At 42.1% G+C, this 27781-nt stretch overlaps 1 protein-coding gene and 1 long non-coding RNA gene across 2 annotated transcripts in view; one reads left to right on the top strand and one right to left on the bottom strand.

The window, feature by feature from the left end:
- The window catches only part of TECRL (trans-2,3-enoyl-CoA reductase like), a 57662-nt gene that overhangs the window by 4466 nt on the left and 25415 nt on the right, over positions 1-27781 (top strand). The window contains exon 2 of the mRNA XM_054633664.2: positions 9109-9160. Coding sequence (XP_054489639.2) covers positions 9109-9160 — 52 coding nt within the window. The remainder of the gene's footprint in view (positions 1-9108; positions 9161-27781) is intronic.
- Positions 2142-27781, bottom strand: part of LOC143693938 (uncharacterized) — a 350836-nt gene continuing 325196 nt past the window's right edge. The window contains exons 12-13 of the long non-coding RNA XR_013182007.1: positions 5863-6044; positions 2142-2665 (exon numbers count right to left, since the gene is read on the bottom strand). This is a non-coding gene — a long non-coding RNA (uncharacterized LOC143693938). The remainder of the gene's footprint in view (positions 2666-5862; positions 6045-27781) is intronic.

Genomic DNA, 27781 nt, shown 5'->3' with positions numbered 1-27781 from the left:
AGTACAGTTTTTACAGAATAAATCACCTCTGGAGAAACCAGCAGAGAAAGCTTTTTCCCATCAAAAGCCTCAGAGCTCAGTAGTTTTGTGCTGTACGATTTTGCAAGTTAAGCTGTAAACAGAGGTGCAAACTCAGGTTTTGGCTACTGTGCAGTGACCCTCCTTTTCAGAACACTTCCCAAGGCCTGCAGAAGAGATCTTGCTTCTTTCAGATGTGCAGGAGGAGCCTCTTTCCTTGATGTGTTGCAAAGATAATGGAGGCTACTTTCCTACTCTTCCTTAAGCCAGCTCTCCGTCCTCCACCCGGTGCCTCCTCCCACCAAAATGTCTTTGTAAAACCCAGTGATAATTAGTGATAATTGAACATTTATGGCTCACAGTGCACACTGGAGGAACTTCTAGCTCTATGTTTGTGAGTTGTAGGCATTGTTTGCTGTGCAATGCCTGCAATGAATGTCATGGGAAAATTGTTATTTTTAGGGAACTAAAACGCCCTTGCACACAAGCCTATGCATTAACCCAGTCACTTGTACATACTCAACACTTCTTGCAGTTAAATATTACAGTGTGTATATCACTGCATCTTTTGCCAAAGATGAATTAGAGCTTATTTTGATTGCTCTGAAAGGCCTGTTTTTCTCTGAAGGAGTTATGAGCTTTTTGTTTGTTTCTGTTTTGTTTTGATTTGTTTGTTTGTTTGGAAAGCACCTGAAGCAGCAGTGTGTTTGTACCTGCATGCTATGGCTTAACAATGCAATGAATTTCCACTGGCATATCAGCAAAGCCATTTGCATGCAGAAATGCTGTCTCTGGTATCAGAAATCTCTAACTCTTGCCTGTGGGTTGCTGCTCTGTCACAGAAAGGGAGCAGCCGAGGAGAACAGTCATCTCTTTTGCACAGTCAGCTCGAGCAAATAAAAATAACTCCTCACATCATGGCTTGGAGGTTAGACATACCACATTCATTTTAGGTGAGCGAGTGCAGTCATTAAAGCAGGCAATGAAACTCTGCAAAGGAAGTCTCTGCAGTACCAGAACATTGCCTCTAATGCCAGGTTCTTCCCATTAGCCTCATTCTAGGCAAGCAATGGAAAGAAGTCCTTTCCCAGGAAAGAGATTAATACTTTCATGGCCATTTTAAGTATTCCCCCCCCCTAAATCTTTCACTTCTAATATTTCACTTCAGAGGAGTGTATATTCTTCTCTGCAGAGAGAGAGCAGAACCTGTGACCATCCACAGTGGTCTCATTTCATGCTGAGGATTTTTATCATAATTTTTCTCATTAAAGCAATCTATCATTAATGGTGTGCCACCTCTGATGCCAGAGATGCCAAAAGGGGCTGAATAACCAGCTGTGTCAAAGTAGGGGGCTTCCATAGTGAGACATGGATGCTGAGCCCCACATAGCAGCAATTCCCACAGCAAAATGGCTGAAGAAACACAGACACAAAACCAGCTGGATGTAGGCTTATTGCTGTGGAAATCCTCTTTTTTTTTTTTTTACTTCCTTTTGGAAGGAGGATTTCATGGTGTCTTGTGTCTTTCACTGTACATTTTCACAGCATCCAGCACAATGGGGATCTGGCCCCTGCTGGGGGGCACTGAGAAAAAAATACATTTATAAAATATGTGACTTTTCTTGTTTGTAAGCTGTGACTCTTATGCTCAGCCCACAGTGCTGGAAGTGATGACAGTAGTATTTTTTTCCTCAGTTATTACTTACACTTGGTAAAGTAGGTAAACATATTCAAATTCTGTTGTAGCAGTGCATGACAGTTATTTCTTCCTGCTCTGCTAGAAATTCACATAATTTTAATGTCAATATAGCTATGGATGGCTTCAGATGAAAAGAGGCAACTATACATATTACTTTTTGCTTGCTGGGAGATGGCTTTTTAAATGGAATACCTGGAGAAATGGCCTTTGATTTTTCTACAAGAGAGAGACTGGGGAGGGGAGAAGCTGGTAACTTTAGGGCATTTAGCATTTGCAAAGGGATAATTTAAAGAATTACAGAAGCTGCAACAGATGACTAATGCTTCAGCTGATACCAATCAAAGCTTAGAAGTGCCTTTAAATGACAGATTTTATACATCTTTTATTTTAGATAAAAAAGTCTAAGCCTGGGGGAAGAAATGAAGAAGCAAATATAATAAATATTCAAAAAATTAAAGTTACATTCAAAGTTGAGCAAAACAAGAGTGAATTTGTGAGACACTGGTGGTGCTCCAACTCTTCCTGAACATTCTGGCCAGCAGCAAAAGCCAGCTATGCCACCAGAGCAGTGAATATTGCCAAAACTGCATCTGTGGAGACAGATTCCCAGCCAGTGTGGAAATGTCCTCTTTCCCACCAAAGTTATGACATTTTACCCCAGCCACACATTTGCCTTATTGCATCAGAGATAATTCAGAGATTATTGCAAATTATAAAGGTACTGGAGCAAGACAAGTCCATAGGGAGCAGTAGGTGTTTTATTAGTCTAATAGTTAACAGCACAGCCCATGATGGAAAGCTAGGTGCATAATGGCATCTCTTATAGGCATTATTAGCATTAAAATACTCCTGCAAATGATTTATTGCTCCATCAGAACATGCTTCAGGTTCTTTCTGAAATCCAGTGTGTGATTCTTCACAGAGCACCTGAGCTATGCAGTCATGGATCTGTAAATACCCAGCAGTACATGTTAATGCTATTTTTGTATCTGCCTGTGTTTAAGCAATTTTGGATTTTAAAAAGTCCTTAAAATGTGAGGTTTTATTCCTTAGCAGCTACATTTCTTGTGCTTCAAAAGAACAAATTGTGGCAATCAGAGGACCTCTACCAGAAGTACAGCAAGCACTTGGTATTGAATAATGAAAAGTACTTGGATTTTCTAACAGACCTGATGCTGCCTGGCTGTTCTCATATATCACCCTCACTTCCCATTCCTTCCTGCTTCTTCTCAGCTTCCAACTCCCTTCCATGGACCTGCTTTGTCACCCCTCCTACCCACAGAATCACTTGTTTTGTCAAAATATAGTCTTCTGTGAATTTTCTTTTGACTTGGTTGATCTTTTGGCTTTTTTTTTTTTACTTCATGCAGTCCCCAAAATAGATTGTGACAATTTTGTGATAAATAATGGTTGAGTTTCTTGGGTGCGCTTCTTGATTTTTAGTTTTAGCAGTGTGTGTAGATATAAAAAAGCAAATAAAAACCTATACAGCTATTTGATAGAAAAGGGAAGACAAATTCAGAGGTTCCACATCTCAGCCATATGCTTTATGTGTGCTAGAACTGGCAATCAAAATCCCAACAAAAAATATAAACACCACCCTGAGCCTCACTTTCTTCCTGAGAAATATAGGCCAAAATTAATGCTTATTATTATTTATTATTTATACTTTGTTCAATAAAACAGCACTATATTTATTTCTAATAAAATATTATAATTTTAAAAGTTTATTTTATTATTCATGGTTTATATTACTTTATTTTTGTCAACTATTTTGTTTTTAAGTGCATATCCCAAATGTTGTTTTCTTTGAAAATGACAGTGGAAAAAAATGACTCTTGAATTTTTGATGAGGTAGAATTTGGGAAAGATTACATTACAAATTAGTTTTGAAATATTTCCATCTGTTATGACACAATAAATATTTCAAGTTCAATTTATTTTACAACTTAATAGTGCATTTCTTTGCATATTATTTCCTATTGGATTATTTTCAATGACATGAGAGCCATGTGTTATGTTATTTGCACTATCATGATAGATGTGTCATAAAATAATGCAGAAATAATGAAAGTTCTATACAGATGAGAAATAAAAAATAATGAATATAACACAAAAAAATGATTTTACAACATGGGCCAGAAGCAGATTTTTTTATAAATTTCTATTCAATTTTTAACATTTGAAGTCAACACAAATTTACACATCCAGGGTTTTGCCAGAAAAATTCTATTTCCCTGGTAAAAAAAAGTGTTGTGACAGAGGCTTCCTGACAGGTTCTGCTGTTCAGCTGCTGAGGTGAGCAGTAACCTTACTCAGCTCCCCTTAATAAAAGCTCACAGGGCATGGGGATGTACCAATCTAGTCAGATTTGCTCAGAAATAGGTGTGCATGTTGAATTCTGCACACCTTCTCTCTGCTAATGAATCACATTCTCTGTACTTCCACTCTCATCTTTAGCAGAGAGAGAAAAAGCTCTTTTTGGTGTCTGACACTTTCAGGCAATTTCTTGCAAAGAGAGACGAATTTTTTTTTTTTTTTTTTAATAGAAATACCCAGCTAGCAGCACAAAAACAATTAATCATCTTTAGAGACAAACTTGGCTGGTGTAAATTGATACGACTGCACGCAGCAAGCATGTGGCTCTGTGTATTCTTAGCTAATTTGGCCCATAATCACTGGAAATATTAGTCAGTCAGATTATCTCATATGCCAAGGTTCATGTGACCAGATAATAAATAATCTGGAAGATTGCTCAGTGAGACAGCCTCTGCTGACGTCCATGTGCTGGAAACCACCTCAGCCCAAGCCGTAATTCGGAATATCTCCTGCTTCTGGAAGGGCTGGGCTGAGGCCAGAGCCAGCTGTTTGGTAGCCACTTCTCTGCAGCCTGCTGAGTAAAATACTGGATTCTAGATAAAGCCTTTGTGTAGCTGCTGACAGCACTTGTCTATATGTAGGTACCTCTACGTCATTTCCATAGTGAGCTCATTTATTTATATCTCCTTGGGCATGACCAGCACACTGGTTCACCAAGAGAGCTGTGTGGGACACACTGGGAAAGGTTAAAGCAAAACAGTGCCCAATTTTTAATTCTGACTCTGAAAACTGATAATAAGAAAGAGCAAATCTGATCTAGATGTCAAATTCACAAAACACACAGATCAGCTAGAACAGGTATTTTTCTAATTAACTTTCTGTGGAATGCTGCTGTTTTTTTATAATACAGCATGGTCCCAAAGCAAGGACAGGGTGCAAAAGCAGTAATGATGAAGTATTTGTTGAGCGCTGAATTTGGAAATAACCTGGCTTTCCCATTAGCTGGTTAACTGTCTTGCAGCCAGATCCTCAGCTGCAATAAACTGATGTCACCCTTTTGAACAAATTTACTCTGGCTGAAGATGGGGCAGTGGTTAATGAGCAACTGGAGTGGCAGAATTTCTGAATTTCTGCAATTATGGAAAATGCCTGTTACAAAGTAGGCGAGACTCAGCAGTGCAGTGGTACTGACATGTCACAAAGAGAAAAAGGTATTCAGGGAGAAATGTTGAATGAAAGATTATTTTTTTTCTGAAATTGTATTACTCAAATTCTTATTGATATTCTGCTGACCTCTGACCCCTACAATAATTCTTTAGTGCAAGAACTGTGTGATGCAATTACATACAAATCACCAGACTTGGCATAATTCCTTGACTTACAAATGTGATAGAGGTATGAAAGTGGATAACTATCTGATTACCTTGCACTCACAAAAGGCACTGTTAACTTCCCTTAATATCTTCCACTTATTGCTCTTCCTCAGTCCTAGTATAAAATACTAACATGGTATTTTAAATCTTAAAAAGAAATGTGACGCTTTGTGCATTGATGTCTGAAGGAAGAATAGAACTGGTATGGATGACCCAGAAGGTCCTTTAATTCTTGAATTCCTGTAAATGAAAAGTTTACTTTCATTTGCTTCAAATGGAAAAGTTTTCTGGCTGTGAAAGTACAGGAAAATCAGGATTTGACATTTTGAAATAATATTTTTCTGAATGAAAAGTGTAATGACTGCAATCCGTAGCTGTAAAATATGTATTTATTCATAACATTTTTTTCAAAAGAAAGTAATCTTGAATGTTACACGTGATATAGTCACTTACTGGAAAGTTGACTACACTTTAAATCAGATGTTAGACCACAAGTGAAGAAGTTGTAGGAAAAAGCTTGGCTTGACCATCAGATTGTAGAAGATACATACGAAATAAGAGCAGAAATCCATCTTGCTTTAAACAAACTAAGGGTGGTCTCTCACTCTGCTTTGCCTTTGCATATTTGTAAACTGCTGAAATAGAGGAAAGAAAGGGTTATAACACTTTCAGACATGATTCAAAAGAATGAGAGTAAGACTAATAATTACAGTGAAATATTCCAGGGTGTTGTATTCAGTTAGCACAAAGGGTAATAAGAGGAGATGCTTTCCCAGTCCTTACAACCCCTTATTGATGTACAATGGAAAGAACAAAAGATAATTAATGGTCTACGAAGAGGACACTCTTAGTAGTAAGCTGGTGTCTCAGCATCCATCTTCTCCTTGATCAATATTGGAAACTATAACTTCACTGGTTGTTTTATGAGGTCTTTAGAAAAGGACACAGAATTATCAAGATCATAAAAAAATGTATTTCATTCTTTTGTGGCTATAACCTCATTAGTCTGCCTGGGAAAGGACACTGCCATTCTTCTGTGTCACAGCCCATTCTGAAGGGGGAAAGTATTTGTGTTACTTTTCAGCTGGCGACCTGTGTAGTTTGTCTTGAGTGGAAGGGTCCTTCTGGAAGGCAGCTGGCTCATATAAAACAAGTGTCCTGCTGCCCTCCTGGCTGGATGGGAGCTCCATGCCTTCCCAGGATCCCTGCAGCCTGTGTGGAGCCGAGCAGAACTGCCAGACCTCAACTTGCCAGCCCAGCACATCTCTGGCCATGGGCTGGCAGGGCTTAAAGCAGCTCTGGCCCAAAGCAGCTTGGAAGTGGCCAGGCACAGCAGTGTCCTGCTAATGAGCTCTGCCTCGCTCAGGGATGTGCAGGGCATGGCCCTTCCAGCTGGGAGTGCTGTGTGGTGCTGCTTTTCATCCCCCAGGGGCACACTCACCCGCTCCTGGGCTGCAGCAGGACACTGCAAGCTCTTGGTAGCTTCTAAACACCTGAGGCATGTGGGTGGTTCCACAAGTGGACCTAAAACGTGAACTTGGATTCAATTTTTAAATAGCTGAAATTAGGCGATGTGAATTCCATTGCTGCCACAGCAGGATTTGGGGGCCAGAAAGGACTGATTGTCTCAGGATGAAAAAAGGGAGAGGGATGTAAAGGTAGAGCTGCTAATAAGGGCTCGGCTAGACATTTTGAACAGATTGAGGACAGCTCTGCCCTGAAGTCAAAACATACTCAGGAGAGCTGGAGATGGAGACCTGCCTCTGTTTTGAGCAAGCACTGCTCTTTAAGCGTGCTAAGCTTTACAGTTTTTCAGCTTTCTTCATCTAAATGGGTTGATCAGCTCTCCAGAGCATGGGTTGGCCCTAGCTACTCTGTCCCAGAACCCGCCATAGTGAGGTGTTGATCTGTAGGGATGCAGGCCCTGCAGCAATGTGGCTTATACTGCATTTAGAAAGCCAGCTCATCCTCTATCAAACTGGAAAAAACCATCCCTGTTCTTCAGCTGGCAGTGCCAGCCCTGAGTACCTGCACATCTGCCCCGTGCTGGGACACATAACAGATTTTGGCCTGCAGGCTTGTATGCTGAATACGTGTTGCCAGCTAACAGCTTGCACCCATACCTGGTGGATTCTGGGTTCCAGGCCTCATAGGTGTGAGATTACAGAGTGTGAGAAAGCAATTTCAGACATTTTTAGAGGTCTCGAGAACATAACACCCCCAAGTCCACAGATGTTGCACACCTGATAGGAAAAATACACAGAGACTATGGGAGATGTGCTGTTCTACTGGGTATTGCATGGCTCAAGTGCAAAAAACACAGATAAAATATTTTCTTTCCAACAAAGAAAGATAAAATGGGTTCTTCTATTGTTTCCTGTAGCTAGGAAGAAAAGGGTCTCCAATGGCAGTGTCTCTTGCCTGGCCTAGTACAGTTCAGCATGGTTTGGGACAACATGGGTGTTTGGGACAGGGAAAAAGGGTAATCCTTGGTTTCAAGGAGTCCAGGCCTTGATTTGGGTGGAGCTGGCATTGCTTAGCAGCCACATCAGAGAGAAAAGTCAGGGTTTAAGTGGAGTTTCATTTACAGCAGTTTCTGTAAATGCCCAGTGAAACCCTCTCTAAGTGTGGAAAATAAAGTGTTCTCATCTAAACCCAAGATAAAACTTAGAAAAGATCTGTACTTTACTACCTCTTAGCACAGGTCTCATTTTACATCTTTAGATCACTGAAATCTGTATTGAGCTCTCTGCCTGTTCATATTAGTGGAAGCAAGTTGGGTTACTCATAAGTACTAAAAGCACACAGACTGTATATTTGTGTGGGGTGTCAAATTACATAAGAGTAAACTTTTCTTTCTGCACTGATTTGTTGCTTTAGAGTCAGCAAATTTATTTTGTTGCATCAGTATTTCTCCAAACAGTCTTTTCAACAAAACAGCCTATATTAAGGTGCTAAATGATCTCTACTAAGAGAATTTCTTTTGTTCTTCTCTATTTGCTTGCATGGTTATTGTCACAATCCACTAATAAGTAGCTCAACATGCTACTTCCTCAAGTGTCCCACTGCCTTTCCTTGTAAACAAAGGCAAATCCAAGTATTTTGCTCTAGTAAATTCTAAATGTGTTTCTCAGGTAATTTGAACAAAGTATATTAAGAAATCAATATACATAATAAAATAGAGCCTAAAAAGCCTCCAGACTGCCCTCTAAAGCTGTGATACCTGATTTGCTTCAGTGCACATGAACAAAAAGCATGCAGAAGCAAACTCATTTCAGGCAGAAAGGACAGAACCTACCACTTTTGCTACTGCCCCCTCCAGAGAACCCTTTCATGTCTCCAGGACATGGACCTCAGCATGCTTGAACCTAACTTTAAAGCTGAACCCTAAAGTTTTCCCACTGGTTTGATCTAGGAGGCAATTGCTGCATCAAGCAGGGCCAGCAGCTTTTCCTCTTGACTCTTGTGATTTTACCCCTCCATCAACCAAGCAGAGGTGGTCCAGATGATGAACAATTCAAATTTTGACAATCCTTAATAACATACCAACCTGTGAAAACAAATTTGCTGATATTTTCATTTTAGCCTGAAGGACTTGCAGACAAATTTAAGCATCTCTTCAATGGAGGGGTGGAGAAGGGACCCCAAATTGAAGAAGAAAGAAGAATTAATCTGCATGTATTTTGCTTTCTTTTCCAGGTACCTCCAGCATCTACCGTTCTTGATGTGAAACACAAATTTCACAAAGCATGTAAGTACTATGGTTACCAGGCTGGAGACATGGTTAGAAGCCTTTTGCTTAGAGAAATGGTCAAATTTATTTTTCAGGAATCTCACACAAAAGCTGAGGCTGGCCTGACAGCTCCAGAGCTCAATAAGAACTGTGTTTGAACTAAGGTTCTATTGTAGCTGTTGCAGATGGGAGAGACTGGAAGGAGAGAACTGCATAATTTATCACTGCCAGCACATGAGGGGCAATAGTTTTTATCTTGTTTTTATCATTACATGGTGTCATTTCAAGGCCAGTACTGCATTTCTTCTCCCAGTGTTATATTGGATAAACTTCATTAACAATAGACTGCTTCAAGCTGGCCATAAACTGACCATGTGGACCAGAAAGCTGCTGTAGTGGGGAACGTGAGCTCAGAGTGATTAAATAACATCTGGATTTAGGTTAGATATACAGAAGAAATTCTTTCTGGTGAGGGTGGCAAAGCTCTGGCACAGGCTGCCCAGAGAAGCTGTGGATGTCCTGTCCCTGGAAGGGTTCAAGGCCAGGTTGAATGGGGCACTGAGCAACCTGGTCCAGTGGGTGGCATCTTAGATACTGAGCTTTCATTATTTTTACAAAAAAAGGGGTGTGTTCAACTAAAGGCTAGATGCCTTTTACAGGGAAAAAACAAAAAGGATTGTCAGCCACTAATATGCTTGAGTTCAGAGTAGGGTAAGTAAAAAAAGCATTATGCTTCTCCTGTGTCCTTATAATTTTATAAAACACTAAAGCTTAAGGCATCTGTGGTTGCACACGGGTTCAGCTGATGAAGAGAAAGGCTGTTAACCTGACTGCTCCAAAGTTACTTATTTTCCCTCCCTGTAAGGGCTTGTAAAATACAAAATGGCAAAAGTTCAAAAGCCACACTGCTGAATATGAAAAGATCGAGTGCAGAAGTTTTAATATTTCAATAAGAGTATGTCCTCCCATTAGTTTGTCAAATGCAGTGCACTTCTGCCTAGAATCTCTTAAATCAATTGAAACTGGGTTTATATTGATGCAGTTTAAATCAGTTGGAGAACACTGGCACAGAGGTTTATGCCAATATAACTGTAATGAGGTTTTTAATGGATTTGTGCTAAAATGATGTGAGATTGTGCATAAGCCATTTTAATGGCACCTGTTTTGATATTAAGAGGCATCTTACTGCTCAAGTGCCCCCAGTGATGTGAGTGGAGCTGAGTATAAAGTAAGACAGTAAGAGTACAAGAAAGCACAGTATACATCATGAACCAAACCTCTGTCTGTGCAGTGTGTTACAGTACATGGAAGGGCTGGCAAGTGCCTTCAATGCTTTTTAAATTCTCATTTTTTACATCAATTCATCCCATTCCCGGGAGTACCGTATCAGTGTCCTGTGTCCCTTCTTAGTTCAGCTCATTGCTTTGATCTCTCTTTTCCAGTTCAGCCTGGATGTTGTTGTCTCATGAGGTTCCCCCCCGCTCCTCCTTTCCCAGTTGCAAAGATCAAACCTTCACTTTTTTCTCTTTGTGTAGTTAGTGGGATGACAGCTGATAGAATGCAGTTCTCTTAGGCAAGGGCTGAGAAGGGGCTGAAGCTGATCTGTGGATGCCTTTGGTTAGCGTGCTATTTTGTACTGGCTCATGCATTCATTTCTGTCATTCTGTGTGTGCCAGACTCACATGTTCCCCTATAATCTCTCATTAAAACACTCTCCTACGCACACCCCCTTACAGTCTCCCTGGCTTCGTACATTCTCCTTTGATCACCCATGCAATTAAGCTTTCTCCTCAGCTGGTATCTTGTCAGCCCTTCAGTGAGAGGAACCCCTGTGCAGCAATTTCACAAGAATCATCTCTGTCACTGATCAGGTTTTGCAGCCTGATTCAAGAAAGGAGGAAAGAGACTGAATTATGAATTGCAGCACAAGCTGTTAGTCATTAAAATAAAAGAAATGGGATGCAAGTGACACTTGCCATCTTACTGATAAGCAGTTTCTAAGTTAGTCAAATATTAGTTTGGATGTGTGTTTACACAAAAGGCAGAATATGGATTAGAAGTTAAGGAACAAATACTGAAATATTCCTCAGCCCTCATTTCAGCAAAACTGTCTCTACTGAAAGAACCCCCAGAAGGCCTAACCTTGTGCTTTTTGTGGCATTGAGTTCAGGGGGACAATCCCAGCTTTATTGCTGGAGATTCAGGGATCTCAGTGGAGAATAACCATTTAAGACAAAGTGCTATTTTCATGGGAATTCAAAGGCTTTGTCCAGATTGAAGCTATTTTTAATTATCCCCTGGCTGCTGTAGCCACTGCCCACGGGAGGGATGGGCAGCAGCAACTGGGGTCAGCCCAGCACAGCGGATTCCCTGCTGCAGCCCCCTCCAGCCATCAGCTCCACAGGGGCTTTCTGGAACAGATGTTAGAGCCAGGCTGTCATGCTTAATAGCAAACATCACACCTGCCCACCATGGATCTGTCTAATCCTTTTTAAACCTACTTACAGTTTTGACCTCAGCAAAATCCTCTGGGAAGGAGTTCCACAGTATAAGCCTGTTGTGGAGAAATGTCTACACTTTTACAGCTTGATATTTTCTGCCTGAGGATGAGTGGCAGCTGAGTGTCAGGGTATCACTGGCCATGGTGCTGAGCTGTCTGAGGCACCGTGCCATGCATTAGGAGACTTTACTAGAATTTTCCTCATTCCTTTGGCTAGCTGGCAGAGATGGAACCAAGCCAAAAACTGAGTGTATAAGAAAAAAGTCTCTTGACCCATTTTCTCAGTTGCTTATAATGAGTTAGCTACCTGGCATTTTCTTTATCTATACAGATTATATTTTTGATGGAGAAAGAAATATCTTGTAGGCTAAACTTCCTGAGCTCTTGTCCTTGGCAATAACTTTTCACCTTTAATTTATTTTTATCTTTGCAAAATGTATTGGACTGCTGGGGGAGGAAATCTTACAGATAGAAAATGAAAGACTGTAATAATAATGCTAATTCAAGTATCACATAACTAAAATAAAATACTCCTAGAACACATAATATATAATATAGTGGTGTCAGTGATCATTAAGTATTTTCAAGGTTACTGCATGAAAGTTGCTGAAAAAGCTCTCGAAAGAAGAGGAAGGACTGAAAGGAAATGAGGAAATAAGATCTCAGCAGTGCTGTAACAAACTGACAGAGGCAACCTCCTGCTCAAGGAGGACAGCACAGCTGCAGCTACATTTGGAAGCCAGAAGGGTGAGCATGGGAAGGCCAGAAATTGCCCTTTAGGCAGAAGGAGCAGGCAGGGAAAGGAGGAAGCCTGGTGATGGGTGGAAGGAAAAAGGGAAGTCCAAGAGATAACATCATGTCAAGGGCATCCTGGTCCCCAGAGGGAAATAAAGTGCTCAAGGAATAGGGAACATCTAAGCTAACAGGAGTTATATAGGGCATTTAAAATAAGCAATATCAATGAAAGCAAATCATAAAGACAGGATTTGTCAGTAGATGGCACTCAAGAATAAACAGCATAATTTCTGAACAATATGAAACTTTAGAACCCTGCTATACCATCTTATAACTGCTCCTTACAGGTATTTCTATAATGATCCTGGGAGCCATGTTCTCTGGAATGCTGCTGAAATATTCTCTGTTGTTTTTCTCTAGAGAGAGGACAAGGAAGAAGTGTAAATCCTTCTTCATGATGGCACCAATCTCCCTTTCAGCCTCCTTCTTACAGTAGGGCAGTGTGTTAGGAGTCATCTGCCAGGTTTTGCCTACTGCTCTCATCCTGCATGTGTCCCAGGAGCCACAGGAGAACTGGCAGCCCTGCAGATCCCATCACCCATCAGTAGTGTTCAGCTCAGGCAGTGCTCAGCAGCTGCAGGGAGAGCAGCATTTTAAAATCAACAGGTCCTCGTTCACCTAGAACCCTGAAACAGATCTTCAAAACACAGAGCAGGGGAAGTAGAGCTGACAGGGTGAAGAGCAAGGAGGAGAATCTCTCATTACTTAAAAATCACAAGGCAGGCTTTGTGAGCACAGGTCAAGGCACAAGAAGTAGTAAAAATAGCTCTTTAGTGGAGGAAGTCCTCTTTCTTTCCTCCTTTCTAAAAAGGCTGCTAAGGGTTTTCATGCCCTGAATGTGCAACTTTTCTGGTTTTCATGAGACCTGAGCAGTCAGGTGCACCTAGTAGCAGGATTTCAATAGCAAGGGCACCAGAAACAACTGGATTTTGCCAGGCCTGTGCTGACACACAAGAGAGAGATGCAGAGCTGTTGCTGGAAAGGATGGCTGTACTGCATCCCGTAATTCCCTTCTGGAGGCTGGCTGTGATGTTAAACTGCAAGGCTCAGAGAGGTGAGGGAGGATGCTGTGGGGATTAGTCATTAAGAGCAGTACCAGGGAGAGCAGTGACTGCTAAGCCAGTCCTTGCCTACCGGCTCTGTATAATCAGGACTGTCTGATAACAGTCTTGCTGAGAACCTGCACTTCCTCTGATTCCTCCACACTGCCTATTACAGCTGGATTCTCAGGTTGCAGAAAGTTAATGAAATCTGTCAATTTTGATGCCTGGAGAGACTCATGTGCCTGATGAATACATCTGCTGGGGACTCAGAGAAGCTGAATTATGCTATTTATGGCTCAGCAAAGTTGACTTCATAGTCTTGGCCTGTCAATCAGCCATGTGTTTCACAAACCAAAGAGACCCAAATAAGTTATATCTAGGGCACAGAGCCTTCCAGAGGGATCTTTCTTCTGTCCTATATTAGGAGATCAGGCTTTGAGAAAGCCAAAATGTTTGAAAGAGGGCAATGATCTGATCCCACCATGAGTTGCCTTGAGCTGGACGCACTCCCTGGACAGAAAGGCAGCTACAAAGTCTATAGCTTTTATCAGATCTCAAACTCCTTCCTCCCTGATTGTGTCCTAAGTAGCTCACACTAGCCCAGAATCCATATATGAAGGAGTTTTCCAAAGGACGGATAATATCCTGCTGTGCAGTGTCTGATTGCAGAGCTCAGAGGCCCCAGCATTACGCCCCCAGTATGGATTCTCAGAGCACATTGGGTTGGCAGTCACATCCAGCTATTGTTTTCCATAAATTCTCCCCTCTCTGCATTCATAACAGCTCAACTGGAAACCACACAACTAAGGCAAATGGCAGGGGATGGGCAGTTATTACAAATGGGCCCTAAGAAGGACAGTGATTTCATCAGTGTAAATTGCTCATTCATCTGTGTTGACTTTGTAAATGGAAATTACTAGATTAGGAGGAAACATGCTATTTATTTCATCCTACATTTATAATTTATTTTTCTTTTGTCTTAGTCACACAGCAGAGATCAATAGAATGCCAGCTCCTGATGAATTTCAGTCAAATGACACAATTCTAAGATCTTTTTACTTCTCTATGCCTGTCAATACAACCCAGTTTATTAGAAGCTCCTTGAATTTCTTGTTACCGCCACAGTGAGGCTTGTATCTTCTGAAATTCTTTACTTTTTGCTTCCCAGCTCTAAGCACAAAGTGAGCAACAGCTCCTGCCACAAAACTCAAACTTGTTGCTACCCTCTTCCTTCCCAGCTCACAATCAGAGATCTCACCCATGAGTAAATTGCTTCCTGCCTGTGAAGCACTATCAGAGTTCTGGCCTCAGGATGAGGCTTTAGTCACAAAACCAGCCTGTCCAGTAGCTTCATTTCTATCCTGTGCAGGGAGAAGCACCAGGAGGATGACCCCCTCTCAGCTTATTTGTGACATATCTGTGCAAATCTCTCTATATAAAATACAGGAGTCTGTCTGCTGATACAGATTCATGTGACCTGAATTGATGGCTTGGCTGTCAAAATAATTGAATTGAATGGGAATTTTTTTCACTCCTTTGCAACAGCCAGTCAGGAAATGAGAATGGCATCATTGACCTAACACTGTTAAAAGAAAGGAGAAGCCAAACTGAGTTAACCTCATGATTTTAATCTTCTGAGTGAATGAAAGTTTACCTTATACTCAGGCACCACACACCCCACACCCCATTCTGTGCTGGAATTTCAGAGAAAATTATTCTAGAATTGTTCCAAAAGGGAACAGACAATGCATGGAGCCCATGGCATACACCCTCCAGAAGATTCTGTGCATTTCACAGACACTATTGTGCATCCTGAGCTGTGGTCATAAGCCTCCCATTCAAGCCCAATTCATGTCTCTTGGCACTGCTAAGGCCCAGATTTTGTATTTGGACGTTTCTAGCTGGGCTGCTGAGATAAGAACAGTGAGAGTGAACACCAGACCAGGCATCTGCAGCTCATTTCTCTGCTGAGCACTTGAATCTCATTATAAGTTGTGGAAGAAGAGATAGTGCAGCAGTCTGAAAAGCATCTGACCAGGTATCCATGATGTTTTGCTTTCTGAAATACATACACAGTTGCAAAAACATTTTATTATTGAATTCGGAAACTATGGTGGACGTTTGGCTCACCGAGCTGATTTAGAAGCAGGGCACATGGAATTTTTAACAAGACTTTCAGAGACAGATGTTTAAAGCATTCTAGTCTTCAAAAGCAAATCATAAAAGCCAGAAGGCCCCCTGGGACTTTTGAAGTTTCCTGATTAACACTGTAATAAATGTGATGTTTAAGACTTAGGTCTTTAAGACTTGACCAATAGGAGTCATGCTATTGACAGGGGTGAGTTGTGTGCTAGACACTTTCTTCCTTTTAAGCTTCATTTTCTCATCTATAAAATAAGAATAATTAACCTGCCTTTCATCCACCTTGGGATCTTTTGTCTATTTTGGCTGTGATCCCATAAGAAACACTTGGGACAAAGAAAGACTTAAATATATGTTTAATGACCTATTGAACCAGAGGGAGTAAGGTGTCTAAAACACAAAAGCCAGGATTCATTAAAGCTTTATAGAAAACAGATGACCTTCAGAAAACCAGAAATAATCAGCAATGGAAAAAGTGAAGATCAAATCAAGAAGTTTAATGAAAATTCACATTATTTCTCTTTTTTTTTTTTGACAGCTGCTGCATCTGATGTTATTGCATTTCATTAGCAGGATTACAGATATCATTTCAGATGAATAACATAATAAAAGAAAAGGCAGAAAATCTATTGAGATGTAGCTTGAAGCAGAACTGTCCCCCTCTGCTCTCTGGGATATTGTTTCCAGCTGAGATTTACAGGGCTCAAACAATGCATCACAAATGACATCCTATGTAAACAATTGGAGAACAAATGTGAGATGCTATTTAAATGCCTCATTAAGGGAAGGAAATTTCATAGCTAGATTCTTTGCTTTTCTTGATTTTACAGTAAATTTAATTGACAGATCTAGATGAAAAACATCCAAATTTGTTTACCAGAATTGCCTGTTATTATTTACAATGTGTCTTATATTAGTGCCCATGGTGCAACTGAAAAATTACAGTAGGAGGCCCTATAGAATTAATCCAGGCCCCAGGAACATCCAGTCTTGAGGAATTAAAGCCTACCCAACTGTTAACAGAAGATGCCAAAGTAGTTTTGGGTTTAAAACTGCTCCTACATCAATTTAAACTCAGATATTAATGTTTTTTGTCTGAAGAACAGACTCATTTCCAGTGTTAACCTGGTGTTCACCAGCAGACTCGTGGGCTTCATGTTCATCCAAGGAATTCAGGATGCTAAAAGTCCCAGTGGGCCTTCATCAGTGTAAAAAGAATCTCATGTCCATTAATAAGACAGATATCTGTTGATTAAGGCAGGGTCAGGGTCACCTGAGGCTGTAGATGTGCTCTGCATCTACATCAGGTTTTTCACAGGAGTCCCTGCACTTAATGAACACCAAAGCTGGCACGTGGCTTTAGTGAAAGGTCCAACAGCTTCCCTTACAAAGAGCTGCTTGGAATGGATGTGTATGAAATGTCCCAGGAATTCTTGTGAAAGACAGCCAACAGGCACTGGCTAACAGGAGAGGAAGTGAATCTCCTTGCCAGAATGAGAGGAACCTACCTCCCTGAAAAACCTGTGAGAACAAGAGAAATAAATGACAAATCCTATGGTGTCATCTCTGCTAGACAGGCTAGACAAGAGGCAGCAGCTTCAGCTTCTAAGTTCAGACTTTCCCCCAGGTCTTCCCTTCCTCATGGATTCCCTGGATGAGCTTTTGCAGCCCTTCCCTTCTGTGGGGCCAAGAGCTGTGCTGTATCAAGCAGCTGCAATTCCAGGGGTAGGGTCAGGTGAGCACAAGAGCAAGGGGGGCTGTTCAGGACTTCATGTGAAAGATCTCATCCTGTGATAGTGGTTTGTTTTGTGTTTCTTTAGACACAAGCACTCTCTCATATTTGTAGCCCATTTCTGTCTTTATTTTCTTATTTGTGCATGGTGGGAAAGAAACCCTAAGAACAACCAAAATAAGAAAGCTTTCAAACAAAATTTGGTATTTGCAACTGTTTCAAGTTAATGAAAGTAATGCATCAAAGACAAGAAGGTGAACAATGATTCACAAGAAAAATAATGTAGCAGAGTTTTGCCTCTTTCTAAATTGTCCCCAATCACAATGATATTGAATATATTTGCTGTTGAAAATTACTCACTGCTGAAACAAATGATGTGTGAGTTATACTGGAGCAATGTGTGTTGCTCTGGTTTAAATACGTACAAGTGGAAGGCAATATTTTTTTTATGTTCTGCCATTAGACTGCAAGTTCAGAGTGCACAAACAGCCTGGATGAGCTGTGTCTGTCACATTTACAGAGGGGAGGCAGCAGAGGTGCTCAAAGGCCACAAAGTGTTTGCCATATAGATTGGGATGAAACATCATCCCTCAGATATGAGAAGGAAAACTCACCAAGCAGTGTCACCACAATCAAATCCCTTATGGGCTGTGTCTGTAAAGCTGTGGAAAAGTACTTTGCTGATCAACTTTTAGGTTGGGAAAGGCCTCTGAGATCATTGCACCCAACCTTTGATTGATCAGCTTGTCAGCTAGACCACAGCACTGAGTGCCATGTTCTGTTGTTTCTCGAATGCCTTCAGGGATGGTGACTCCCCCACCTTCCTGGGCAGTCCATTCCAATGTTTAGAACACTTTCCATGAAGGAATTCCTCCTGATGTCCAGCCTGAACCCCCCCTGGCTCATCTTGAGGACATGTCTTCTCATCCTGGCACTGGCTGCCTTGGAGAAGAGCCTGACCCCCACCTTCCTACCACCTCTTTCAGGGAGTTGTAGAGAGTGATAAGGTCCCCTCAAGCTTCATAGTGGTGCTTCTGAGGCACAAAAGCCTTTCCACAGCCTAAATAAAGGGGTGGGATGGGGGAATGAGACCAGCGCTAATGAGCTTCTCCCAGGAAGGACAGTGGAACATGACAGCCTCTGGCTCCCATGCTAGTGTCTGATCTGCTGCCAGAGCAGGGCAGATCTCTGCTGCCTTTTTCTCACTGCTCCTGGAGAAATGACAGTTTAGCCCTGTTCTTAGTGGGGATTAATTTTCAGTGTGGTGAATTTACCAATGAATTTATGAGAAGTTAATTTGTTCTCAGGACAAAATCGTGTCAATTCAAATGTGCTCAGTTAATTGTTGATGGCATTGGTGTGGCCATTAGATACAAAACCCACATTGCTTTGGGGGTCAGTAAGGGAAAGCATCCTGATTAGCTTAGTGGCTGGAGAGAGCAATATCCCCTGGACAGTCAATATTGAAAGAAAATGGTACTTAATTAGCATAATTTATTAGCTAATTGACTGTGGAATGCTTTTAAAGAAACAGCTAGAGCCTGGGGTAGGATTCTTCCCAGTACATCAGCAGGGAAAGCACAAATGAGCTTTTGAGTCATCTTTCCTGTATCAGCTGTGATTGCTGGACCACTGTGTACTTCCTGATGCTGGAACATAAAACCAGCAGGAGCACAGTCCTGCTGTAACCTTTGTTGGCACCAAAATGCATTCAGGCAGCGTGCAAACAGCAATGGTTGAAACGCTGACCTCACCGGTTCCCTGCTCTCTGTCCCTCTTGCAGCTTTGGAGAGCTGCTACCTAAATGCACTCAGCAGCAGTGCTGATTGCAGCAGCAGAGCTTTGTGCAGGGAGGGAGCAGTGCCCTGTGTTATCAGTGTCCTGGAAGCACTGCATATCTACGACACTGCAAGGCACAGCACTGTTTGTTCCCCCAGAACCTGGCACGGGATGAGCAGGAACAAAGGTTTCAAAAGGAACATTTTAAAACAGGCCTTAATAGCATACTGCCTGTGTTTCCTAAGACCACAAGGGTGGACAGATACCTGTGCTTAAATGCTCTGCTTTGCTGCCAGTGAAAAGTTTGTCTGGGCTGGCAGCTCCACACCAGCAGAGACAGTTGAGCATTTATGAGTTGAGATAGACAGCAAGTGATCCCATAGACCACCAAATATTAAGCTGTGTTTTTAGAAATCCCATGCCAAATTATGGGCAAGAAGATAGAGAAGGAAGGATCTTTTTTCAGCCCTGAAACACATACTTAGTTTGGCAAATGTGTGTTTTTTAATGTGCAATTTCTCAGTTTGTGTTGCCCTTCATGTGAAGGCTTCATTGATAGAGCTTATATTTAGGAAGGGAATCCTGCTCAAATTCTCACAGTCCCTGATACCTGAACAATTATCTTTGTTACCCTTTCCAGACTTGTGGAGATGGAAAACTCAAAGGCAAACCCAACTACCAGAGTACAGATCCTCACTTGGCATAAATTACTCATCTCTCTTTTAATCTGGGCTGGCATTTCAGAGCCAGAGCACAACTGTCTGTGAATACAAACCCAACTCTGTCCCAGTGCACAGGTGACAGACACAGCCCTCCCTGGGGAGCCCTGGCCCAAAGAGTGCCCAAACCCACTGGGCAGAGCCCAGCAGCTCTGTGCACCCCCTGCCACGTGTGTCAGTGGTCACAGTGAGGGCAGGGCCAGCCCTGCAGTGCCACTGCCCATGGCGGTCACGCTGCTGTCCCTGCACAGCACCCCCTGCTCAGCTCCTCCTCGCCTCCCTGAAGGGCAGCCCCCCACAGGAAAGTTCCTTCCAGCTCCAGGCTTGTCAGAGCACCTATTTTCTTGTTTCTTTGTATGCTGGTCTGTGGCTGTTATTAATGAAGTAGAAGGTGAGCCTCATTCCCTTCCCCTTCCTTTGCCCACGCACATTAATTTAAATGCAAATTCACTCAGAAAGATCAAAATTAATTATGCTTTCTGCAGCAGGCTACACAGAAAATAGAAATGCACAGGGCTGGCTTTTCCCTTTTCTCCTTGATTTTTTGGAAGTGCAAAGGAAAAACAATGCAGAAAAATATTAACATATGCATCTAAATGTTGCATGCTTGGTTGTTTTTTTTTTCCCTGATGTTTTTTGCTCATCTGAAATTCCACAGTTGCTTTCATTTACAAACTGTTTCAGAAGGAATATTGAAAGGTTAATCTCAGTGAGATAAATTGACATCCAAATGACAAATAATATTTTGTTTACCACTAATAAGAATCAATCTCCATTAAGAAAAACTATGCTGACTCTTAAGAAATTTGTCCATTATTGCCTGATCAGAATATAACTGAAGTATGAGACTTTAATTTTTTTTCAGTGGAGAAAAAAAAAGGCATGGGGGAGTTTTATGTTCCTCAACAAGTTCAGGCATTTATATAGGTTTTTTAAAGGAAAATGCATTTAAGTAAATTTGGGACTCAAGGTGCAGTGCAGAGTCCCACAGGCTGGAGCTTCACATCTGGGTACAGTCACAGCACCTGAACTGCTCCCAGGAGCCAACATATGGACAGGGCTATCCTTTTGGGAAAGAAAGACAAAATTCTGACAGTTTTTTTAAGGAGAATAGGTGCAGGAATTATGTGCATTGTGCTATAGAGACATCAGGTATGCTCTGAGAAACCTTCTGGAGCAGTCTCTGTGAGGCTTCAGTGGAGCTGCCAGAGTGACTGTTACATGGCTTTATGCAGGAAAAATAGGTGGTCACAGATTTAAACACTTAAGGCCAATGGGAATAATGAAATGAACAGGTAAAGCAGAAGCATTTAGCCAGATATTCAGTCAGGCTGTGCTTTACTTGCTCAGTAGTCTGTGGGAAGTGCATGCTGTCCTTCCTCTGGGCCAGAGCCTGTCCTTACCCCTTGGCCAGTGTGTCTGGAGACATCAGCTCAGGCAGATCACTGCCTGCTCTCCCTCAGCACTGTGGTTGTAGCTCGATGAATTCAGGTACTGCAAAAACCAGAGGAAAGAAATGGATGCTTATGATCAAATAGCTAATATTTCAAATTCCACATGCCATTAAGAAAGTGCTTTTTTGTGTCCCCATAGCAACTAGAGTTCAAGGTGCCTTTGTAAAACACATGGCCAAAGATCTTCCCTGGAAAGCTTACAAGTGAAACAAATCAGAGAGAATATTCAGAGAAAAAAGCTGACAAAGAAAAGGGATTTATCCCCAGCTATGGAGCCATTAAAAACAACATCCATTTCAGTACTCTGCTGAGATTTTACTGAACACTGGATCTACTCTTTCCACTAACTTCCCATAAAAGCATGGATCTAGCTCAAGATCCGTTCCTAATCTTTAAATATGCTGATACACCCTCTCAAAGGTCCTTCTACCAGGAAAACACAGCCTAGCTGAATGATCCTGGATCCAGAAAGGATCCAGGTCAGCCTGTGCCCTAAAGACTTAGCAAGAGGTGGAAGCAGCACACAATTGGTAGCCTGACCCTTGTGAGCCCTGCTGGGCTCAGGAGCTCAGTCTGGTGTCAGCTGAGGGGTACCTGGAGGGGCCTGCCTAGAGCTGGGCTCTGCACTAGCCCTGGAAAATAGACCCAGGTGACTGCTGGCACTTAGTGTGTCAAAGCATCTCCTGGCCTGCAGCCAAGGAGGGCCTTTGAGAGGGGCCATGTGAAGAGATGCTGTGGCCCTGCTTGCCCCAGGGTGCTGCTGAGAGCTGCAATCCTTCAAGTGGGCTGGTCGTGCAGATTGCAGCTCTCAGCAGCTGCCATTTATTACAGGGGAGGCAAGCACAGTAAATAATCACTTCTGATACTTTCTCTCTTGATCTTGTGGCCCAGCTTAGTTTTACTGTGGTTTCCTTGGTGTGCTTTGCTTTCTGCCATCATGCTCAGGAATCACTCGAGTGCAATGTTAGCACAATAAATCACACAGCCTTTTTTCCCAAATAAAAGCAGAAAGCAATAGCTTCCAGTCATTTCAGCATCCTGCTTTCCCTGCTGTCAGCTCAGTGAAGCAGAAGTAGGCAAACTTCAGCCCTGCAAAGGCAGTGGTTGCTGGCATGGTGACGTCTCTATCCTTGTTTTCTCAGAAGTGTTCCTGGAACACTCAGGCAGGGCAGCTGCAACCAAGGGAGACAACAGCATGGCCACTGTCTGATCACAGACAAGGGACAGCTGTATTTGATCAGTGTTTATTGTCAAGGAAAGACCTCAGCAAGTTTGAAGATAATCTGCCTGTCTCTATAAATCATGCACAAAGCCAGCACACCCACACATACTAAAATGTGAATCTTTCCTAGCAAACTCTTCTTATTGCTACATGGGAACCAAAACTGCCATCTGGTCAAGGTGGTGGAATGCACTGCAGCCATGCTCAGTTCACAGGAGCAGGTGCTGTTACACTTCTCAGCTCATCTGCAACATTTTTGTCATCAGATAAGGGAGGTTGGTGCCGCAGTGGTTCCTTGGAATTTCCACTGTTTCTGCAAATTTAAGCAACATGCTGCTGATGATTGATTATAGTAATTTTGTTGTTCATATCACCCTATTCATATCACAGCAGGTATTGTTTGTAATTATTAAGGCTATTTGTTATTAGAGATGCATGGGTGGTGAAATACAATGAGAAGCAAACAATTTAACTGGTAATAAAATTAGCTGATGATGGAAAGTCAATCTGCTAATTATCTCCAAATTGTGTCTGTCAGTTGTGTTTTGCATTTCTTAGACTCCTCTCTCCCCAGCAGAATAGAATAGTTTTTGCAGGTCTGCATTCTAAGGAACACACTGAATTCCCCAGCAAGGGAGTTTTTCATCATGTTACCTTTGTTCTCATACAGGCTCACAAAACTTAATAAATACTTTGTGACAAATGGACATTTGATTGTGCAATTTACTGCAGAGCAGACAGTGCAGTAATTTTTTTGTAGAAGATTCTTTAAGAAACTTAGTAAAAATTAGTTCAATTCCTTCAATTTCACAACTATTGAAAAGTACCAAGTACTTTGATTTCTTACCTGTTAAATTTTCAAAACATTTTGTGCCATTTAAGTGGTGGAGCACACATTAAGGTCAGCTTGAGTCATGTCCAGAGTACCTTTGGACAGTGTTAAAGCTGCATAGGGGCTTTTCTCACTGTTCTTGCTTCCTAGGGTTGTCTGATTAGCTGATTCATTTACTGGGATCCTAGTATACAGGCAGTGAAAAAAAACCTACCATGTGGGCAGCAGGAACAGTGGAATTTGGTTTTCTGTGCATTTTTGTGCAGTGGTATTTGCAGCTGGGCATGGCACTGAGGCTGTCATTTTAGCTGGTATTTGTATGGTTGTTTGACAGCACTACATCTCCTTCTTATAGCCAGTATTAATAGGTAATTCCATAGCTGGCTATGGGAAAATTAAAGGTGGCTGTCTGTTTTTTATGTGTCCTGTCAGTTTGCTTGTATTCTAATTTCTCTTTTAAATATGGACAGGTACAACAAATAACCCACACAAAATTAAATATTTTTCCTCAGATCCATTTTTTAAAAGAGGTTATTAAAGGTAAACATTGAGTTGCTTTCCAAGCAAATATCATCCTGTTTGGAAAAATTATGAAGCCTTAAACATCATAGAATTAAAATATTTTAAGTTTTTTTTTTTTTTTAATAAATGTATGGATTTTTTTAATGCAAAGTTGGAACAAATTCCTGATAGAGAAGATGGAATATGGTCAAAGACTTAAGACCTGTCATAATTGCTTACACTTCCAGACTAATGGAAGCCTGTACACATAGATATAGCTTTGCCTGAATTATAACAGAATTGTAGCACACAGAATGTGTGTTGTGTTTATGTCTCACAGAGCTGTAGAACTGTTTGGGTTAAAATGGACAATCAGAGATCATCTAGTCCAGCCCCCCTGGCATGGCCAGGAACATCCTCAGCTAAATCAAGTTGCACAGTGAAGAAGAATGAACTTGATGTCACTTAAATGCAAGGAATTTGTGAATGACTTTTCAGCTGAGGAATGGGCAAAGGTTTCAGGTGCCAATGTGCCTGCAGTTGGGGGGTGACCATATGGGGGTCTGAGGCAAACAGCCTTCCAGAGAAGGATAAGCCAGCAGAGTAGAAGTAATCAAAGAGAGATGGAAAACTAGGAAGACATTTCAACAGCTGCCCAATGATGCTGCAAAGAGAGGAACCAAACCTGTTTTACATAAATGCTAGAAATGCAATACATGTGGAGGAACCACACTATTGACTAAACATTAGAGGATGTAATATTGGCTAAACAGACCTGTGGTTTGAACCACCATGGCCACTCTTATTCTTTGGACAGTCTGCAGCTGCTTTTCCAAGTCAAAGCCAGTCTGGGATATAAGTGAGCTGAAATGTTATTTTTACAACTTTGTTCCAAGTGTGAAATACAACATCCAAACCCATAAACCCTGCAAAAGGGAGCTGAAGAGCTCTGCTAACCACAAGGATTATACAGAGACTGTGACCTGCTGTGGCTGAGCTCTGATGCACCGTCACAATGTCAGAAAGTAAATATTAATGTATGCCTGATCTCAGATGCAACAGGAGTTACAAGAGAAACTTCTGTCACCCGTGGTCTTGGATTGCCATTAATCTCTGCAGGAGACAGCAATGGAAAACATTAATAAGAAAAAAAAGCGAATTATACACTGCTAAAAACCCCCCAAAACAACCCTGCAAAAGAGAAACCCTTCAGCTTTAGACTGGAAGCAAGGGGAGCTCTGCCAGGTGTGGGAGTGCAGAGAAGCCTTCAAATGCTGCCCACAGCTGCGGCTGTGCCTGTGCCCTTAGCGATGTGTGTGTGCTCACCCGTCTGGGAGCAGGACTCTCCACAGGCACTCCTGAACTCCTGCTGGTGCCAGGTGAAGCTGCTCTGCCAGACAGCCCTGGCTCTGGGTAGCCAAGACAGCCATCAACCCCTCATTCTGACAGGCAGTAGCCAGAATTCATACAAGTGATAATTAGTCCCTCAGTTTGGCTTCTTTTCACTCGTTAAAGAAAAGAGAGCTTTCCTGCTACAGGAATGAGAGGAATGCGTGTCTGCCATAGGCAGGCTGGATTGGAATAGCTTCCCACATTGCCAAACAGAAATCCAGAGCTGTTCTAGTGAGATTTTTGGAGGATCCATGTGGAAAATAGTCATAGGAGGAGGGCAAATAAGTGGTGACAGGTGGGGCCAGGGCCCCTTTGTCTGACTGTTACCAAGTGGTGAGCAGGACACCCAGGAATGTGTGAGATTTTCTATCTGAAAGGAGCCTTATCAAGGCAGGAGAGCAGACTCCTTGTGGGGGCACACTTCTCCCCAGAAAGCAATGCTGGTTTCTGCAGGACCCTGGACAGCTAACACTTGGGAACAGCCTTGCTAGAATCTGCTGAAAGTGGGAAGCTTTGGTGATCTCACTCAATCCAGCACAGAAACGTGTTTGGGCTTTGTCCCCCACTCCATTTAGCATTTCCACTTGACATTAGCTAGTGGCCCCCTACCAAGAGTAAGAGCAGGGGAGGATCAGCTAATTCCAGATCCTTCCAGAAGAGTACACACAGCTTTCCAGGCATGGCCTGGAAACCAGAGACACACTGATGTAATAACAAGGTCACTGCAGAGGAGCAGCAGCAAAGGCACACTTCCATCTGTCTAAATCTTTGAGTATGTTTGAGCATAATGGTGTACTGAGGCTAAAGGACTGGAAATGTGGGATGACGTGCTTAAATGCACAACCTCTGTTTGCCCTTGTGAAGATTATGAGCCATACCTAAAAGAGCATTGCCACAGGATCAGGTAAATTGACTTTTATTGAAACATACTGTAATATGAAGGGGGGAAGCTGGGGGGAAGATTCCAATTTAACACAAATACATTGCATTTCAGGCTCCCAAATAACTATTGATATCTGCTGTCCTGGAGCAAATCATATCTTCCCTGACAAGTCAGACAGCTGCTCCTTCTCTATCTTCCCTTTGTTATCTTTAATAGCCATGGATTGTTGTGGTACCTTGAAAAAAATGTTTGCAGCTTACTTGATGGATGTCTCACCTCCTGCCATTAGCCCTGGTTCATGGGTTCATCTAATGCCTGTTCTTGCCTACAAAAGTCAGACCAAGTGCTTTTGAAATGAGTGTGCTGAGTGTCACTGCACAGTGCACACCCTATACAGCTCCTTCCCCTCCAGCTGGCAGCTGGTGGAGTGAACAAGCTCTCCTCATCACCCTGAAATAAGTTAGGTAGAAACAACCTCCAGAGCTCATCTCCAGATCCAGATTCCTGCTCAGAACAGGGCCAACTTTAAAGTCCTATAAGACTGTTCAAGGGCATCCCCAGACAAGGCCTGAATATGTCCAGGGAAGGAGATCCCACAGCTTCTTGGGGCAAATGTTTCCATGTTTGATCACAGTCAGTGCAAACAATTTTTTCCATTTAGAGGTAGGGGAATATTTGTACCTTAAACACAGGATCACTAAGAGTTGTAAGATACATCTAAAAAAATCTGAGCAATTTCACACAGGCTTTGAATTGAAAAGACAAAGCAAATCTCCTTCAGGCTATCAACTGTCCTCAGATGTGTCAAAGGAAATAAAGACAAATGTGTGGTAGAAATGGCTGGGGGTGGTGATACTGCAGCAGGGTCCTCACTTTTCTCTGACAATCTTTGCTTCCCCCAAATGTCAGTCTACACCATGGACTATGGAAGTTCTCACCACATTGCATCAGCTGAGCCCAGAAATGTGCTAGGTCAGCCCTAAAAACCTTCAACAGCAAACCAGAGTGTGTATGGGTTAAGCAAAGTTGTCCTTGTGATGCAAAGGAGGAGTGTTTGTATGGTCCATTCAGCAGCACAGCTGTAGCAGCACAGCCTTCTGCACAGAGGAACTCAAGAGCTGGCCAAGTTACAGCTTGAACAGCCATGATCCCCTCTGCAGTGTGCTGGTGGCAATTCCCTGCTCACTCTGACACCAAGGGAAGCAAATGCAGCTGGAGATCCATACCTGTTTGACCAACCTGACAGGTCTCTGCTCCAAATCACCAGAGGGAATCCAATAACAACAGCCAACTGCTATTGTGCATTTTGGAATGACCTTTAAACTAGAGCATTTAAAAATCTACTTCTAGGAAACATCCTCGAGTTGAGGGTATCAAGGAAGTCATAAGTCACCCAGTAGTAGCTATCCATGTGCTTCTACTCTCTGTGCCTCTATTTCCCTGATTAATCTGTGGTTGAGCACTAATACAAACTGCACGTCCCTAGTTAGGTTTTACATTCCTAAATGGGAAACACAAAGTCCTGGACCAAACTCTAGCACAGGCATATTTTTTAGGAGGGGCAAGGCTGATACATGTAGTACTGAGTTTTGGCAAATACAGTAATAAACAGAATCCTCTCTATATTTCCCAGTGCTGCCTACAC

Source organism: Agelaius phoeniceus, chromosome 4 (genome assembly GCF_051311805.1).
Source record: "Agelaius phoeniceus isolate bAgePho1 chromosome 4, bAgePho1.hap1, whole genome shotgun sequence".
NCBI lineage: Eukaryota > Metazoa > Chordata > Aves > Passeriformes > Icteridae > Agelaius > Agelaius phoeniceus.
Note: the sequence above shows the minus strand (reverse complement) of the source record. Positions and strands in the feature narration are given on the sequence as shown.